The sequence below is a fragment of the Oncorhynchus gorbuscha genome, linkage group LG05, assembly GCF_021184085.1.
Source record: "Oncorhynchus gorbuscha isolate QuinsamMale2020 ecotype Even-year linkage group LG05, OgorEven_v1.0, whole genome shotgun sequence".
Lineage (NCBI taxonomy): Eukaryota > Metazoa > Chordata > Actinopteri > Salmoniformes > Salmonidae > Oncorhynchus > Oncorhynchus gorbuscha.
The window spans coordinates 29,695,778-29,715,798 of NC_060177.1; the positions used below are offsets into that span (position 1 = coordinate 29,695,778).

At 41.3% G+C, this 20,021-nt stretch overlaps 1 protein-coding gene and 1 pseudogene across 1 annotated transcript; one reads left to right on the top strand and one right to left on the bottom strand.

Annotated features, from left to right (window-relative positions):
- Positions 1-13: 13 nt before the first annotated feature.
- Positions 14-5,769, bottom strand: LOC124035075. Its single transcript, XM_046348490.1, has 11 exons — positions 5,660-5,769; positions 5,460-5,494; positions 5,297-5,357; positions 5,119-5,180; positions 4,806-4,868; positions 4,437-4,592; positions 4,093-4,211; positions 1,019-1,138; positions 818-940; positions 467-686; positions 14-199 (listed from the first exon to the last, which is right to left on the bottom strand). The coding sequence occupies exons 1-9, from the start codon at positions 5,727-5,729 to the stop codon at positions 937-939; spliced, it is 690 nt and encodes a 229-aa protein (XP_046204446.1). The 5' UTR covers positions 5,730-5,769; the 3' UTR covers positions 14-199; positions 467-686; positions 818-936.
- A 2,030-nt stretch (positions 5,770-7,799) lies between these two features.
- Positions 7,800-19,509, top strand: LOC124034861 (annotated as a pseudogene).
- Positions 19,510-20,021: the final 512 nt, after the last annotated feature.

Sequence of the window (20,021 nt, forward strand, 5' to 3'; positions counted from 1 at the left end):
ATTAATAGCAGCCTCACCCAGCAGCCAGCTATGCTCCATGTCAGCTGTTTAGTGTTCCAGTACATGCACTTAGTAGTGAAGGTGGTGATCTGTAGTGTCAGTCCCTTGCTCCAGGTTGAGTTAAACAGCCTGGCATTCACATACCAGGTGCCTGTTCCCTTTTCCATCATCTCAGGGGTGACCAGCCAGCGAAAACCCTCTGAAAGACCACAATAGGCTATGAACATGGATCACTCTGTACCACCCAGGCTAAGAAATAAAACCAACCGTACCTTTTGAGAGCCCAACCTCCAATTACAGTGTGAAATGTCAGACAGACATGTCTTAAAGCTTGTGAATCACCATGAATATCAAAGCCTTATGTGAATCTACGTACATACCAGACAGCTAGATTGACTGAAAGCAGTAGCACACTGGGTGTAATGTTATGCCAAGCGGTAACTATGGTGATGGAGTCCTCCTCTACCTGTGTGTCTCAGGACGGTGCGATGTTTATAGTGGGTGTCATTGGGTGGGGAGCCCAGGCCCAGCAGCAGTTCTATGGACACGTTGACACTGGGCTCTACGGTGAATATGACTGTGATGTTAGGGTCCGTAGTGTTGAAAGAGGTCCCCACCTGAGCCCCTTCCTCCAAGGATACAGTTATACCAGAGAGCACAGGAGCATCTGGGCGTGGCAGGACGATCTATAGAGAAGGGAGAGAAACAGCCAAACCTACTTGCATTCATGGTTCTCTCATCTCTGTTAGGGAAATGAGGATGGAATGACAGCAGGCTAAAGTTAAAAGTAGTTGGCCTGTTCTATCCTGTAGCCTACCTCAATTAGCTCTGTCAAGTTTTCTACACTGATTTCCGTCAATCCATCCCTTAGTACAAGGGTACACACCGTTCCTGTGATGTTTTCAGTCGACGGATATGGGTTGCCCATAAAAGTGGTCATCTGAGAGGAATAAAAGAATATCTGAATAAAATACTATTTGCACAACGAAACAACATCAATGTTGTTTACCGTACACACCTGCACATTAACAACTGAGTGGTTTTCCAGAGAGGAATGTAATGCTGAGAAAGATGGAAGCTTGATGTATGCATCGTCGTCTGACCCTGAACCTTGTTATCCATTTGTGATTGGGTGAGGCTGAGGAAGACAAGAAGACAAGCGTCAGACAGCTTACATTCAAGTAGAGGACAGCAAGATGCATAGTTATACAAAAAAGGTGCTGAGTAGAACCATAAAGGGTTCATTGCTTTGTCCCCATAGGGGAACCCTTTTTTGGTGCAAGTTAGAACCCTTTATGAAGGTTTCTGCATAGAACCCTCTATGAAGGGTTCTGCCAATAACTATTTTATCCTTTAAAAGGTTCTACCGAGAACCCTTATATCTTTGAATAGTTCTTAGAACCTCAATGAACGGTTTCCACCAGTCTTATTAGCTTTTAAAATTAATCTCTGTATGACAATACTTTATATGTTTCATAAGGCCTTTCTTTGAGTGCTTAGTTATACCCTAAGTGGTATTAAGAAATTCCAGTTTTACAGGCCACATCAGGTCAGTAAGGTGTAGTTCTTATTGGAGTCCAGCCAGAGTGAGGATATCCAACAATCAACACTTTTAATCTCCCGCAATTTGCATTGAGAATGACTGCCAGGGTTGGAAAGATTGATTTTTGGGACTACCTACATCAGCTAAACTGGAACAACCATCTCAGAAATGAATGAAATTAGTCCAACTTCTAACAGATTTAATTAGTTTAGGAAAATGTATGCTATTTATCTTTGTGTAGTATAAGATTAATCAACCAATCAATGCACAAGCAAAAAAACAGATATTGAAACACACAATTCTGAAAATCAACCTGCAATAGAGCATGCTGAGAAATATGATAATGAGTGGTGTGGTTTTGAGTGTTTTACTCTCCAGTCGTGGCCAAAGGTTTTGAGAATGACACAAATATTCATTTTCACAAAGTCTGCTGTCTCAGTGTCTTTAGATATTTTTTGTCAGATGTTAATATGGAATATTGAAGTATAGTTACAAGCATTTCACAAGTGTCAAAGGATTTTATTGACAATTACATTAAGTTGATGCAGAGTCAATATTTGCAGTGTTGATCTTTCTTTTTCAAGACCTCTGCAATCCGCCCTGGCATGCTGTCAATTAACTTCTTGGCCACATCCGGACTGATGGCAGCCCATTCTTGCATAATCAATGCTTGGAGTTTGTCAAACCCAATTTGTGGGTTTTTGTTTGTCCACCAGCCTCTTGAGGATTGACCACAAGTTCTCAATGGGATTAAGGTCTGGGGAGTTTCCTGGCCATGGACCCAAAATATTGATGTTTGTTCCCAGAGCCACTTAGTTATCACTTTTGCCTTATGGCAAGGTGCTCCGTCATGCTGGAAAGGGCATTGTTCGTCACCAAACTGTTCCTGGATGGTTGGGAGAAGTTGCTCTCGGAGGATGTGGTTGGTATCATTCTTTATTCATGGCTGTGTTCTTAGGCAAAATTGTGAGTGAGCCCACTCCCTTGGCTGAGAAGCAACCCCACACATGAATGGTCTCAGGATGCTTTACTGTTGGCATGACAGGACTGATGGTAGCGTGGTACCGTGTCTTCTCTGGACAAGCTTTTTTCCAGATGCCCCAAACAATCAGAAAGGGGAATCATCAGAGAAAATGACTTTACCCCAGTCCTCAGCAGTCCAATCACTGTACCTTTCGCAGAATATCAGTCTCTCCCTGATGTTTTTCCTGGAGAGAAGTGGCTTCTTTGCTGCCCTTCTTGACACCAAGCCATCCTCCAAAAGTCTTCAGGGGCGCCCTGAAGCCTTCTTCACAACAATTGAACCTCTCTCCGTGAAGATCTTCATGATCAGATAAATGGTTGATTTAGGGGCAATCTTACTGGCGGCAATATCCTTGCCTGTGAAGCCCTTTTTGTGCAAAGCAATGATGATGGCACATATTTCCTTGCAGGTAACCATGGTTGACAGAGGAAGAACAATGATTGCAAGCACCAACCTCCTTTTGAAGCTTCGAGTCTGTTATTCGAACTCAATCAGCATGACAGCGTGATATCCATCCTTGTCCTCGTCAACACTAACGAGAGAATCCCTGACATGATGTCAGCTGGTCCTTTTGTTGCAGGGCTGAAATGCAGTGGAAATGTTTTTTGGGGGGATTCAGTTCATTTGCATGGCAAAGAGGGACTTTGCAATTAATTGCAATTCATCTTCATAACATTCTGGAGCATATGCAAAATTGCCATCATACAAACTGAGGCAGCAGACTGTGAAAATGTATATTTGTGTCATTCTCAAAACGTTTGGCCACGACTGTACACAGTAGAAATGACACAATCATACTCAACTCTGGTTAACACCAACACTGGGGATCTTTTACGCCACTGAGTGTTACGTTAATTGAACTCCTGAATCACTAGAAAGGCTACACTTAAAAATCAACACTAGGTAAAACTGGCCAATTTGCTGTGTACCGTACAATATAATACTGGTTCACTCAGACTGGTTCACCTACTCTCTGCTCAATAAAATCACAGAAAATACTGGCAAAGATACCAACTATGTCAGTACTGTATATGTACAAGTATTCATGGAATACCAGATGCAGTAAATACACAAATATTGACATATGGGTGGTTTAAAACCTCACACATACATTTTTAAATTGATCAGATTACTCAAACTCCAGATGTTAAAGGTAAAGGACTGAGGTAAACACTAATGCTCAGGAAATATTTTAATGAAAGAAAGAAGAAAAAGAAGAAAAAAGGTTATTCAGATTCAGAAGGATTCTATGCAGAAGAACCCTTCTTGACTTCAAAGGAATCTGTCTTGCCTTCCAAACAATCATCAAATAACCCTTTCTTCCAGAAAATGGTTCTTAGGATGAAAATGGTTCTAGGTAGAACTCTTTGCCTTACAAAGAACTTTTCTCTTTCAAAAAGGTTTCGTCAAAAAACTATTCTTGGTAGAACCATTTCCTTGTGCAAAGAACCCTTTTAGAACCCTTTTTCTACGAGTGTAGAATTGGCGGCTATACCAATGAGTGAGATGATGGAGGCCCACTAACCTGATCTGGTAGATGCTGCCTGTTGGGTGCTTCACGATGAAGGCCTCATTTAGTTCTGTGGTCATTACTAAGCTTACCGCCTTATAAATCTCAAAGGTCAAATCAAACATTTCCTTGTCCTGTTTGAAGACAGCAGAGCATCAGCAAAATGCCCTCTCTATTGTCATATGTCACAACACTAAAAACAGATCTATATGTTTACCGTATGTACAGCACATTAGGTTTAGATTATGGACATTAGGTTTTCAGTATGTACAGTACATTAGGTTTTCAGTATGTAATCCAACATTTACATTTTACGTGCACCTACTGTGGTACAACTATGCGATCATTGCTTGACCCACCACTTTAGTGTCACTGTCCTCGCTACATCTTTTCATTTTGAGGAGTATGACACCCCCAGCACAGTTGATGAGGAGGCTAGCTGTTGTGTTGTCTAATCTCAAAGCACTTGGAAACAGCATCTGTGTTCCATGTAGTAGAAGCTCAAGGTACTTTTTCTGTTGGGGGAGGGTACAGGTTAGGTCCAAATTGACCAGATACAGCAGTATCACTTATTTAATTACATTCACTGTTTGCTGATTTGATAATAATATATCTCTGTGGTGAGAGAGAGCACTTTGACAGAAATATCCAGTGGCCCTAAACTTTGTCATCTACTCCACTGACCACACCCAACTTAATACATGTCCATGGTCATTGTGATGCTTTACCCCGTTGGCGTCTGTAGGCTCTCCTATAGCCTTTTCCATTCTTTCCAGTTCCATCTGAGCCTCCTGAAACAAAACAGAGGATATGACTACAAAACTACCAACCACTGAAAACTATAATTGTGTTAATGCTTTGATAGCAAAAAGTGCTTTGAATATCCCACTGGGCACACACTGGTTGAATCAATGTTGTTTCCATGTAATTTGAACAAAACTATGTTGAACCAATGTGGAATAGACAATGAATTGACGTCTGTGCACAATGGGATGTGACAAAATATCACACTGCACTTTTAACAAAGGCAACATTTCTGACCTTGAGGAGCTCATCCATCTTGGTCACTTGTTTCTCCATGCTAGACAGACTCCTTGACATACCTGTAGGATAACAAGGAGAGGAGAGAGAGAAAGAGAGAGAGACGTTTAGTTTGTGGAAGTAAATGGTTGGTTGAAACCGTGAAACAAATTTGCCATCATACTTTACACAAACTCACGGTTGACTTTAATTTGACGGCTTCTCCAGTGTCTTAATTTGCCACTTGCTCCCTGTTTGTCCTACAAAAGACAACAGCAACCATTCATATTCACAATAACTTTACTGACGCTGCACCATAGGATTACACCAACTGATAAAGGCCACTAATAAAAGCCACTTACCATACTCTTTGATGCATTTGTAGAGATATTAAAAACTGTAGAACAAGAATTGTACAGCACAGATTTCATTCATTATATCAGTGAGGCCTCTACACTATTGTTAAATAACGAAAGAAAATGCTGCAGCATATCTGCTTACAATAAGGATCAGGACACATTTTGTAAAACATGTTCAAATGAGGTTATTGAAGGTGCTGTACCCAGAGTGCAGAGGAAGCCACGCCGAGCGCTGCAGTTGGTTGAGGTCACCAGCTGAAAGGGATCCATCATCACATAGGTGCAGAGGAGCGGGACCCTCTCATTACTCTTAGAAGTACCATTCTCTCCTGTAGCATTATACACTACAGACACATGAAACAATTATTGAAAAGCTATGAAATTGACTGTTTTCCATATAACACTGTTGTTTTTAACATTCGGTTTTCCAACAAAAATGTATCATTTAAAATGTCCTTTTATTATAGCTGACGGATCGAGCCCTATGGGTATGTTCCAAGACAGGTGGAAATAGGTCTCATTACATAAAAATAATGGATTTCCTGACATCATTTGACACTGATAATCTATCTATAGTGAAGACGTGCCTCACAATTGGTAACTGTCAGGGTTTCCAGTTAAGACAAAGTGCCTCTATACAGCTCATGAATTCCACGAAGACCATAAGCAGTGGCTTAATTAAGATCACTCAACTTTATCATTGAATTACAAAATCTATTCCATTATCATGGTTCACAGAGAGCTTAAAGCTGCAATCAGCAGTTGAAACAATAGCAAAGTGTACTCCCCGCCACTGTTTTACTAAAAAGCTAAGGGATGGGGCTGGAGAAATGTACCCACTGGGCAAAAACTGGTTGAATCAATGTTGTTCCCACATCATTCCAACAGAAGAATGTCATGTGATGAAGTTGAATCAATGTAGAAAACTGACTGAATTTTTTGGCTTTTGTAAGAGCATTTGGTCTTTTTTTTCACCCAACATGAAATCAATGACATGGTGATATTTTTTGTTATTTTACACTGAAATCATGTTAGTTGACAAATTTAAATCAAAACTTGACATTGAACTGATATCTGTGCCCAGTGGGTAACCACTCTCAAATTCATAGACAGAGCTATGAATGGAATCCATGACAATCCATGACATCAACAATATAGTTTAAAAAACGTGTTGAGGCTATACAGTGTTTGTTTACATTTAGTTTGTTTACAAACATTGGAGTAAAACAAGCTTATATTTTGAGTTCTGATGGGGTACGACACTTGAACTGAGCTCATATTATTCAAGAACCAATGGGTACATTTCATTCATTTATATGTCCAAAAATGGATGTAACTTCAATTAGAGCTATAAAGAAATCAGTATCAAACAAATCCTCTGACACAGTGCAGCCCTGGAACCATAGTATAGAGTGGTTTACTAGTATTTTCTAGTGGGTTACCAGTATTTTTACTCACCGATCACTGGCCCCTGGTACTGCCCTATAACACCCTTAGCCACCCACCAAGTGAGGTTTTTTGTGTGTCTCTCTTTCGAGAAGTCCTGAAGGAAGCTCTTGGTCTTGCAATTCAGATCCCACAGAAGTTTCCCTCCCCGCCCCTTGCAGGACCCTGGGCTTGAGACCAGCTCTTTGGCTTTTGAGAAAACTCATAGGCCATATTCTTGAACACATGTTTGAATTCTATAGAAGTGGTATTATCTGCATCCTCTTCACTGCATGCTGTACTGGCCGTAGATACAATCCCCACAGAAATCCACAAAAACAAAGAGGCTCGTATGAACAAATCCATTATAGATGGTAGAGCTATGATAGCCTACAATCTGCAACAAGTACTGGTCTCAGAATAAAGGCAGACTCTGCCCATTTTATGGAAATTACAAAGCTTTCTTTCGGAAAAACTGTGAATACACTCTTACTACGTTAGGAAAATCACTACAGACACTCAAACAACATGCAAAGTGAAAAAGTGCCTTTACGTCACTCAATTGTAGAAATTTTGAAGAAAAACCTTTCTCAATCTACTTCACTTTACAAGTCAATTTGATGTAGCCAAGGACTAATATTGACATATTAATATTGGCTTATGAGCTATCCCTTCATTTTGAACATCTTATTTATGCAAATCTACTCAGTTAATTACTAGAGTTACTAATGAGTCCTTTGTCATATTCATATGTTATATTCATCCTAACAAATTGTAATGTTTATCATACAGAATCATCACTGAACTCTGATTTGACGTTTTCAGAGCTGCCTTTGAAGTATCGTGAGATTACATTCAGGAAGTGATTCTCGGCAATGTGAAAGAAATGCTTCCAGACATTTGCGAAGTGATACATTCATGGCGGGACAACTGAAGGTAACATCATTCATGAAGCAGTGTTGTTTTAATAGTTTGTATTTGTCATGAACAATGTTTCGACTATATGGTAAGCGAAACTGGGCAGTAGCCACTTCACGTTAGCTACTACAATCAGAGTGTTGTTGAATGAAGTGAGCTAGCGAACTTTGCTCAATTTGGCTTATTACCATGTGACTAGCTAGTTCATGTAACCAGCCTCTGTGAAGAGAGAAACTAGTTAACTGTTTGCTGGATCCTGAATGACCAGGCAGGCATGCTAAATTATACCCACTGGGTTGTACACATGTGTTGTTCAGTGCTGGTAACGCTAGTCTCTCTGGGTATTATGGTTCGCTCTCTGTCATCGAGTAAAATAACAATAATTGCAACTCCCCTCAGTTCACCTGGTGGGCTACAACAACAGTGGATCATATTTCAGTTTATTCCCATCACATTGTTTTATTTTTCTTTGCAGCGTCTGAAGGATGCAGTGAAGATCATAGGGTCCGCAGCGTCCTGTTTGTCTCCTACCTCACTGCTGTGGGAGATGAGCGCTTCTACACCAACCAGCTTATGCCCTTGCTGCAGAGGATTGTGGGAGCAGAGACAGCCCATGTCATGGCTGTGAGGTTAATCGACCTGGGTCTGGTGCCTCTGAACAGCTACCAGGACCCAGTATCACTGGTCAGTATGGGAGGAGGTGCCCTTTAGCCTGTTGGGTGTTTTGACTCTCCTTGCTTACACTGAATTGCCTTTGTGCTGGTGTTAGATTAGAATGGAATGTATGCTTTGTTTGAGAACCTTCACTCCCACTGTCCCATAACTCACCCTAGCTAGTCAAATCTCTTTGTTAACCTTTTTAATCTAAGTTGTTACTGTAATTTTAGTCACCGTGTACTTCTATGGAATTTAGGCAACAGTTTGTCCTGGCGTTGTTACTTCTTCTTCCAGGAAGTGAACGTCATGGGCTGTAAATTCAAGAACCCCATAGGGATAGCAGCAGGATTTGACAAGCATGGGGAGGCTGTTGACGGGCTTTATAGACTAGGCTTTGGCTTCGTGGAGGTGGGGACCATCACCCCCAAACCCCAGGAGGGGAACCCCAAACCACGTGTTTTCAGACTGACCACTGACCAGGCGGTCATCAACCGGTATGGTTTTGAATTAATAAGACATGGCTACTGAACCATGGCATGGCTGTCATTCATTATAGATGGATGTTTTTAGCTTGTGAATTCTGTGTCAAACGGCAGCGAACAGAGACATCACAGATGATTTTGTCATTCACCACTCCGTTCAAAGGGAATAAGCCTGCCGCCTTCACGTTTCAAGTTGTTTTTTACATTGAGCCTGGTGACAGACTACAATATGAGTTCCATTTTTGTCTTTGCTGTAGCACAGCTTCTTCACACTGAAATTAAGGAGCCAAATGAATGTTATCAGGGTGTTACACCGCTACCTCCTTGCGTTCGCTTCCATTCCATTCTCTGAAAAGTGCTGTGAAATAAGATGCCAAGGCACAAACATACATATTCATGAGTTGTTAGAACACGGTACTTTGCGTATATGAAGGGACATATTGGTTGTCAGAGAAGTTAATCCTTAGTTCAGGAAAAAGCTTCCTAGATCCAAATGTAAATACATGTATTTGTAAATAATTGATACACAATAAAGGTGTGTGTTTTGTCATGGCTGTCTATGCTTGCTTGACATTGTTCTAAACATTAAGGAAATAATATCCAGAACCATCCCATTTCTTCAGGGCTAGGGGTGATACATTTGTGATTTTCTTTAGTGTTTTGAAAAGCAAATTCTACACAAACTGACTGATGTTAACACTGCCCTAGCACAACAACAGTAGGGCTAATACAGTGAGCTCAAAGAATTGGGACAGCAATTTTTTAAAATGTACTTAGGAATGATACAATGTCCGCTTTAATTTGAGGGAATTTATATTAAATTGGGTGAACCGTTTAGTAATTAAAGCACATTTTTCACATAGTCTCCCACATTTTAGGGTGGACAAACATTTTAGGAAAAATTCACTTGTGTATTAAAGTAGTTAGAAGTTAAGTATTTGGTCCCATATTCATAGCAACCAATGACAACATCAAGCTTGTGACTACAATTTGTTGGATGCATTTGCTGTTTGTTTTGGTTGTGTTTCACAGATTATTTTGTTCCCAATAGAAATGAATGGTAAATAGTGTATTTTGGAGTCACCCCCCCACCTGTTATTGTAATGGTGAGAGGACATAATATTTGTGTGTCTAACTTTCTCATTCATTATTCATGCAGGATTATCCATAATCATGGTAGCATCCACATGAATGTAGAAGTGTTTAGAAACATATTCTTATTTACAATAAGTGACTCAAAATTGACATTTTACCTGAATTTCTTTATTTCATTATTTCTTTATTTCATTTTTATCTTCTCTTAAAAAAGCATAATTCCAAACCAGTTGCAAACATACACATACAAGCAACAATTTATAGATGCACACAAACAATTTACCATTCAGTTCTATTGGGCACAAAATAATCTGAAACACAACCAAAACAAAACACCAAATGCATCCCAAAAATGTATAGAGTAACAAGCTTGATGTCGTATTTGCGTGCTATGAATCTGTGACCAAATACTTCACTTTTTGCTACTTTAATACACATGTAAGTGAATTTGTTCCAATACTTCTGGTCCCTTAAAATGGGGGGACGACAGTTGAAGTTTAAAACACCTTAGCCAAATACATTTTCACAATTCCTAACATTTAATCCTAGTAAAAATTCAATTTTAGGTCAGTTAGGACCACCACTTTATTTTAAGAATGGGAAATGTCTGAATAATAGAGTGATTTCAGCTTTTATTTCTTTCATCACATTCCCAGTGGGTCAGAAGTTTACATACACTCAATTAGTATCAAATCAAATCAAATTTTATTTGTCACATACACATGGTTAGCAGATGTTAATGCGAGTGTAGCGAAATGCTTGTGCTTCTAGTTCCGACAATGCAGTGATAGTATTTGGTAGCATTGCCTTTAAATTGTTTAACTTGGGTCAAATGTTTTGGGTGGCCTTCCACAAGTTCCCCACTATAAGTTAGGTGAATTTCGGCCCATTCATCCTGACAGAGCTGGTGTAACGGAGTCAGGTTTGTAGGCATCTTTGCGCGCATACGGTTTTTCAGTTCTGCCCACACATTTTCTATAGGCTTGAGGTCAGGGCTTTGTGATGGCCACTCCAATACCTTTACTTTGTAGTCCTTAAGCCATTTTGCCACAACTTTGGAAGTATGCTTGGGGTCATTGTCCAGTTGGAAGACCCATTTGCGACCAAGCTTTAACTTCTTGACTGATGTCTTGAGATGTTGCTTCAATATATCCACATAATTTCCCTACCTCATGATGCCATCTATTTTGTGAAGTGCACCAGTCCTTCCTGCAGCAAAACACCCCCACAAAATGATGCTGCCACCCCCGTGTTTCACGGTTGAGATGGTGTTCTTCAGCTTGCAATCCTCTCCCTTTTTCCTCCAAACATAACGATGGTCATTATGGCCGAACAATTCTCCAAAAAGTTTTGGAGCAGTGGCTTCTTCCTTGCTGAGCGGCCTTTCAGGTTAAGTTGATATAGGACTCGTTTTACTGTGCATATAGATGCTTTTGTACCTGTTTCCTCCAGCATCATCACAAGGTCCTTTGCTGCTGTTGCACTTTTCGCACCAAAGTATGTTCATCTCTAGGAGACAGAACGCGTCTCCTTCCTGAGCGGTTTGACTGCTGCGTGGTCCCATGGTGTTTATACTTGCGTACTATTGTTTGTACAGATGAACATGATACCTTCAGGCATTTGGAAATTGCTCCCAAGGATGAACCAGACTTGTGGAGGTCTACAATTTTTTTTCTGAGGTCTTGGCTGATTTCTTTTGATTTTCCCATGATGTCAAGCAAAAAGCCATTGAGCTTGAAGGTAGGCCTTGAAATACATCCACAGGTACAACACCAATTGACTCAAATGATGTCAATCAGAAGCTTCTAAAGCCATGACATACTTTTCTGGAATTTTTCCAAGCTGTTTAAAGGCACAGTCAACTTAGTGTATGTAAACTTCTGACCCACTGGAATTGTGATACCGTGAATTATAAGTGAATTAATCTGTCTGTAACCAATTGTTGAAAAGATTACTTGTGTCATGCACAAAGTAGATGTCCTAACTGACTTGGCAAAACTATAGTTTGTTAACAAGACATTTGTGGAGTGGTTGAAAACTAGTTTTAATGACTCCAACCTAAGTGTATGTAAACTTCTGACTTCACCTGTATATTTAAGAAGTGCTGTAGTTTTGTATAATTTCAAATCCAAAGTGCTCGAGAACAGAGCCAAAACAACAACAAATGTATCACTGTCCCAGTACTTTTGGAGCTTGTATATTAGGCTAGAATCAATATGATTAATTCAATTTAGCATGGCCGATATGCAGGGATGTGAGATGCTCAGACTAACAAGCCCCTCATATAATAATATGCCGGAATGCTTCTTTCACTCCTCAGTGAACAACAATACAGCTTCCCAGAAGTTAAGTCAAGATGAGTGCATTAGATGATTAAAGGCCTCATTTCCTTATGGTGGTGTTTATTACAGTTTTACTCAACTGACTGCAATTATTTTGCCAAAAACCCCATCTGGATTTAATGTATTGTGGATTTTAGTAATCAAATCAATTGAATGTGCACTCTGGACAATTGGGGATGAACACATGCTGTATCATAATGGCATGATAAAGGAATGGATCCTAAATTGCTGATTGCTTTTTTGGCAAATGTATGGATTTTTGTGTATTACATCAACTTAACCTCTTGATTATGTTGTGGGTATGTTTCAGATATGGGTTCAACAGCTGTGGTCTTGCGGCAGCACGGGAGAGACTAAAGGCAAGAGAAGGCACCCAGGTAGAGCTGACTAAAGGTACGAGAGACACAACTCCTGTTTCTGTGCTCCCTGTCAGACTCATAGATGGGTTTGACAGTGAGCTGTTAAATGTCTCAGGCACACAGCCAACTACACAACACTATAATCCTCTGCTCCTGTTCCTAATACCAATCACACTCTGGCAGGGGAGCTAGTACACACTTACAAATTAGTCTCCAAGTCAGAACAGTAGTAGCCTACACTGTCTTGTATTGGGGCGGCAGGGTAGCCTAGTGGTTAGAGCGTTGGACTAGTAACCGGAAGAAAAGAGAAAAAAAGCAAAGGACTGAAATGATTTTGTCAAATTATCGACAAAAACATTTTCACCATTGTATTTTTACAACATTGATTTGATGGAGAGTTTTTGATTGAATTCAATTTGCCATTTTCCACAATTTTTCAGTAAAATGGAGCATTCGTAACAAAATGTTCCCCACTGATTTGGATTGGGACATTAAGCCGAAATCACAAGGGGGAAGTACGTCAACGGCGTAAATTTGTTTGTGTGAGAGTAGCAAGCAAGAATTCACACAGATGACGTAACGTAAACCAGTTATTAAGCCGTGATTGTCATGGAAAGCGGTTCTAAACAGTTGTATACTCTCTCAATCTGAGGTACCTCATTCCAGGTTTTCCAGCCATAGTAGCCAAGACTATTTGCCCATGATCGAAAGCAAAACAGGTAGGCCGCTGTGTTGCTTTCCAATATGTAGTCTATTTGTCAGATAAACCTTAGCCTACAACCCAATTTACTTTTTTTATTTAAATATTTTTACCCCCTTTTTCTCCCCAATTTTGTGGTATCCAATTGTTAGTAGCTACTATCTTGTCTCATCGCTACAACTCCCGTACGAAGGTTGAAAGTCATGCGTCCTCCGATACACAACCCAACCAAACCGCACTGCTTCTTAACACAGCGCGCATCCAACCCGGAAGCCAGCCGCACCAATGTGTCGGAGGAAACAACGGGCACCTGGCCCACCACAGGAGTCGCTGGTGCGTGATGAGACAAGGATATCCCTACCGGCCAAGCCCTCCCTAACCCGGACGACGCTATGCCAATTGTGCGTCGCCCCACGGACCTCCCGGTCACGGCTAGTAACGACAGAACATGGGCGTGAACCCAGGGTCTCTGGTGGCACAGCTGGCGCTGCAGTACAGCGCCCTTAACCACCCGGGAGGCCCCCCAATTTACTTTTTAACCATACAACTTTACATAGCAAAGTAGGGAAGATCATAACAATTCCGAATTCAAATTCCCTTTGGAACATATTTGATTAATTTAAAACAAGGCACTCGCTAACCATGCACATTGAGCTGTATTTCAATCCAATCGGCTGTAAGCAACAACTGTGATACTGTCAAGATGACATTGACCATGTGATATTTAACAAATCCAGTTTCTAAATGTAGAATGACGTTGCGTTCATGCATTGCTACACCATTTTCATAAGCACCAGCCTATATAGGCTTACACAATGGTGGCGCGCTGTCAAACTTATGAACACTAAAGACATTTTTAGCTATCCATTTCACAATTCCAGAGGTAACAATGCACCCACAGTCTATTTTTTGACAGTTTATCAGCTCATTTCACCAGCATTGCTCCCGTGTAGACGTGAGAAAAATGATCATCTGGACATGTGTGCAACATTCACCTTCCGCTACCATGTCTGTCAAGCTGTCTACACATACAGTTTGATGCATAGTTTCGATAAATCCAATTTATGCGCCACACAGATCTGCCTCCAACTCAATGCTGCGAGGCAAATGCAGCGTTCCATTTGAAGTTAATGTACTTCTGGTGTACCAAAATACAATAAATGTTGGCGTTATCGAGGCGTCATTTGATGCGGTATACGCTCGTGACCCAGTTGACGCTTGCGGACTGTGTTTTCTCTTAGTTCACTCCCATGCATTCTATTTATGTTCTGACCTTAACCTCTCCCAGGGACTCATAACTGGAATATATCCTGTTGTCTGTGTGTTTTTAGCTGGCCTGCCCCTGGGCATCAACCTGGGAAAGAACAAGCTGTCGCAGGACGCAGCGGCAGACTACCTGGAGGGGGTGCGGACGCTGGGACCTCTGGCTGATTACCTGGTGGTGAACGTGAGCAGCCCCAACACCCCAGGCCTCAGGGACCTAAAGGGGAACTGTGACAACTGCTGTACAAGGTCAGGGGCTGGCAATTTTTGACTGACCTAGATATGATTTATTTATCCTTTAATTAACCAGGATATTATACTATTTGTCATTTATTTTATGTTTATAGTTTCTGTATCATTGGCTTTCCAGAGAGTAAGCTGTTGCAACTTTTCCTTTATTGAAGTCTGGTGTTTCTGTTCAGTTCGACTTTTATTGATATAGACGGTGATCTTTCATTTGGGTTTCTATGTCAAAAGATAATTGACTTCCCATTAGACAACATACACATCACATAAGCACAGCACTGTTTGGATTGAACACAATTAACCTTAGGAAAAACCCATCCAGGTGCTGAAGGAGCAGGCCACCTGTACTGGTAAAGATTGCCCCTGACCTCACTGCCCAGGATAAGCAGGACATTGCTGATGTGGTCACAGAGGTCAGTCTGAGGCCTAGCCACACAGGGGTCAGTCTGAGGCCTAGCCACACAGGGGTCAGTCTGAGGCCTAGCCACACAGGGGTCAGTCTGAGGCCTAGCCACACAGGGGTCAGTCTGAGGCCTAGCCACACAGGGGTCAGTCTGAGGCCTAGCCACACAGGGGTCAGTCTGAGGCCTAGCCACACAGGGGTCAGTCTGAGGCCTAGCCACACAGGGGTCAGTCTGAGGCCTAGCCACACAGGGGTCAGTCTGAGGCCTAGCCACACAGGGGTCAGTGTGGTTCTGTGGGCATGTCTATGTAGCCTACTCACCAAGCCTTAACATACAGTATATAACCCCCAATGACTTAGGGCTGCTTACTTCCTGAGCACACTTCTCACATAGTCGGCTTGTGTTCTGTAGCTGTCATCAGATCCATCTTGCTGCCATGGGTCTTAGCCAGCAGAGGACTTATATCACCAAATTGATTTGAATGCATTAGTGTTGCCTCCTATCCACTCTTTATGTTAAGGGTAATGGAGGAGTTTTTCTGTGTTCATGTAAGCGGACAGACTCCCAATGGAAAAAGACAGATAGAAAGCACAGCAAATATTTCATGAGTATTAGATACGTTACGGTAAATTTGTCAGACAGTCCAATCATTGAGAATGAAGATGAACAAATCGTAACTTATTTTTCATGATCCATCTGTTTTAAAAGTGAGTTCTGTATTCCATTGGAGTTAGTGTAGCATTCTTATTGTTCCAAGCACACCTTAAACAAATACACTCAGGCTGCGTTTAGACAGGAAGCCCAATTCTGATCTTTTTCCCACTATTTGGTCTTTTGACCAATCACATCTGATCTTTTCACATCAGATCTTTTTCAGAGTTAATTTGATTGATCAAAATAATTAGAATTGGGCTGCCTGTCTAAACACAGCCTGAGTATTATTTTAAGTGTGCCTGGAACAATTCAATCTAATTTTATTAGGATGCTACACCAACTCCAATGGAATACAGAACTCACTTTTAAACAGATCGTGAAATATTCTCAATGATTGGGTTACTTAAATTTGTTTTGATGTGGTGTTATGGGGTAATGTCAAATGGGTAATCATGGTTTGTGTTTTAGCTTGGTGTGGATGGGCTGTTGGTCTCCAACACTACAGTATCCAGGCCTGAGACTCTACAGGACCCCCAGAGTAAAGAGGTGGGAGGGTTGAGCAGCCAACCCATCAAGGAGCTCTCTACATGCACTGTGAGAGAGATGTACAGCTTGACAAAAGGTAGTTTGGCTCCATGAAGGATCATCAAAACACTGTTAATGGTTCTTGCTTCAGCTGATACTGGCTTGATTACTATTATTTGACAATGTTGGTCATTTATGAACATTTGAACATCTTGGCCATGTTCTGTTATAATCTCCACCCAGCACAGCCAGAAGAGGACTGGCCACCCCTCATAGCCCGGTTCCTCTCTAGGTTTCTCCCTAGGTTTTGGCCTTTCTAGGGAGTTTTTCCTAGCCACCGTGCTTCTACACCTGCATTGCTTGCTGTTTGGGGTTTTAGGCTGGGTTTCTGTACAGCACTTTGAGATATCAGCTGATGTTAGAAGGGCTGTATAAATACATTTGATTTGGATTGATTGATTGTGGGCTGGGTTGTATAGAATGTTCTCTTCATTCACCCAGTATTGCTCTCTCTCATTGAAGGTAAGGTGCCAATCATTGGAGTTGGGGGTGTAGCCAGTGGACAAGATGCCCTGGACAAGATCTATGCTGGAGCCTCATTGGTCCAGTTGTACACGTCTTTAACCTATCATGGTCCACCAGTTATCACCAAAATCAAAAGGGAACTAGAACAGCTTTTAAAGTAAGTGTGAACGTGCATGTGTTCTTTTTACTGATTGGCTTCATATGTGGCTTAATCTCGTCAAATTGCTTGTATTTTGTAGCATTTTGACCTTATCCTATGTTTTACAGAGAACAAGGATTTGCAAGCATATCGGATGCGGTTGGAGCTGACCATAGAGGAGCCGAGGGGAGATTAACAACAGCCTAGTTAGGAACAATGATCAAGGCTCTGAGTGTCAGTATCAGCCAGCTCTACAGGTTTGACTGATTACACTACAGTTTCCTGCCTTTACTTGAAGTCTATAGTACATGGAGTGGCTTGCCTGATCAATTCATGTAACGACGGCCTAGAATGATACCTGTACACACAAATATTACAGCAGTAACAGCGGTATTGGGAACCTGCCCCATTTCACGGTTCTTATTGGATCTATTGGTTATTGGGCGATGTAACCGTAAGAATGGTTAAGTGCTAAATGACACCAAAGTGCTAACAGTATTTTGACACTAGCAGTCACGTTATGTGTAATGTATGTCCATAAAAAAAAAAGACTATTTAAATTTTGTAAATGTGTGCTTTTCAGAAATACTGTGTGCCACTATTTATAGAACTATGTGACCATAGAAATTGAACATTTGTTCACAAATAACTTCCATTCAAAGTGCTTAACTTCACATCTCTTGTAAATCGCTCAACTGCTACCCACATAATGGAGACCTCGTCTGAAATTAGTGCTGATCACCTAGCAATGAGTAGAATGACAATTACCTGACAATTACCATTTAGCCTTGCTGCAGTAGTCAGTTAAACACTGAGGAAATATAACAGCGTTGACATTTAAAGAAAGGGCAATGGCACAATTACTTGCCAAATGTCAGCAGGCTTTAATTACACATGATCCCACTGTAAGATGGTAAAACTTAACTCTCAGCAGTATAACTGAGGAGAAGTGTACCATAACAAGCTGACAAAGAGGACCAAGTCCAACCGGATGCACTAATAGTTCTGTCTTATGTCTTATTTCTGACCTGTTACATACATTGAACTGCCTCCTGTTACGAGTGTAATGTCAAGGGGGTACTTAATGGATGTTAACGCATGTACATTAAACTATATAGTTGACCTATTTGAGAAACATGAACCTTCGAGCACACGCCTCAGGCAAGAATAAAAGTCAATTTAAATTGTCTTGATTGTCTATCTTATTTAGGTATTCCACACAATGAGCATGTTATTGGGAGGCAGGGGAAATGTTGTAAATGATCATCAAAACCTTGGTTTATATTGAGGGTTTATCGGAACCGGTCTGTACTCTCCTGTCATTCTCAGAGCTTCGCTTGTACTTCATCTTTCCCAGTTGACTTCTTCAGAGATTGTCCACTTCATGGCCCTTAAGCCGTGTACAGAATTATAGCTCTCCTTCATGTTACTCTCTCCCTGCCTCCTCTGTGTTTGTGCTTTTGTTTGTAGATTGGGGACAGATGGAGCTGCTTGGGTCGTTCAGGTGACAAGTTGCACCTGGGTTTGGGATCAACTAAGAGAAACGTTCCTGGTGCCCACTACTGGCTCTCTCTCTCTCCACAAGCACCATTTTGTTTTGTGATCTGGTTGATGATATGTTTTTTGATTAGGTGCACCCTTCAACATTTAACCTTCATCCATGCATCTCCATTACACCCCTCACATGCCTACTTTCACACTTCACAGGTCAGTTTTCCTTTGAAGTTTTAGTTATTTAATAAATATTTGTGTTACTCCTTTACTGCAAACGTGTGGACTCCCTTGCGTGTCACCATCTAAGAGCCAGGTTGTGACATTCAGTAGAGGTTACTCATCACTACCCCCTGAGCAAATGTTTCTGCCAGTTTGTCCATTGTACATATTTTTCTGTGTCAGATTAACCTCACCACTATCATGAGTGGGTTCAATAGATTCCTAGGGTAAAGAAGGTACTGTTTATGTTGAGTCCTTACTAAGGCGTCATGAGAATTCAAGCAGACACAAAGCACAAAAGCAATCTTACTTCCTCTGATATCCATGTTGACTGAATGACTTCCGCCGAAGTTGGTTCCTCTCCTTGTTCTGGCGGCGGTCGTCGTCGCCGGCGTTCTAGCTGCCACCGAGCCACTTTTCTTTTTCCATTTGTTATGTCTTGATTGTACACACCTGGTTCCTATTACATTATTATTTCCCTATTTAACCATCTGGTTCTCATTATGTTTTGTGCGTGATTGTTTCTGGTTTTGTGTTAGGGTTTGTTATCCCTGCGTGGATTTATTGGCTGATTATTTTTCAGAGTAAAGTACATTGTTTTACTCAGTTCTGTGTCCTGCGTCTGACTCCATCCTCACCTCTGCACAACAGACACTTGACAGAATGTCCATTCTGACTGCTGGGTTTTGATTAGAGGATTGATATGGTGGAATTGGAATAGTCTTCCCCTTAACTGAAATGCATCTGCAGTATATAGGCTGTGGCCATCGGCAACAACCCAGTGCTCGTGATTAGATATCAGCCTGGTTTAACTCAGAAGCACTGTACTGTAGCATTGTGGGTAAATGTTATTCCTAGTGTGCTCACACACTAACACATTCCCTGGAGGGTCTCCCTGTCTCCTGATTCACTGACTCCTGGGGTCCTGTTGCCAAAATATTGGCCACTGCCTCTGATCTCAGAATACATGTAGGTCAGAATGGACCAGCTGTGGAGGGATCCTTCTCCTCCTGAGGGTCCAGTCCAGACAGACATACAGACTCCCCAAAAGCTGGATTTGTCAGAAATAGGAGTGAGTTGACAGAAGACATATAAACCAAACAGACCCATCTGACAAT

What these genes read in the sequence shown, in the direction of transcription:
- LOC124035075 (XM_046348490.1), bottom strand. Translation starts at nt 5,729, where the DNA reads ATGATGGATCCCTTTCAGCTGGTGACCTCAACCAACTGCAGCGCTCGG. An exon ending in TGGCTTCCTCTGCACTCTGG is followed by an intron (nt 5,495 to 5,659) that starts GTACAGCACCTT and finishes CTTGTTCTACAG; the next exon opens with TTTTTAATATCTCTACAAAT. An exon ending in AGCCTACAGACGCCAACGGG is followed by an intron (nt 4,593 to 4,805) that starts GTAAAGCATCAC and finishes CTCCCCCAACAG; the next exon opens with AAAAAGTACCTTGAGCTTCT.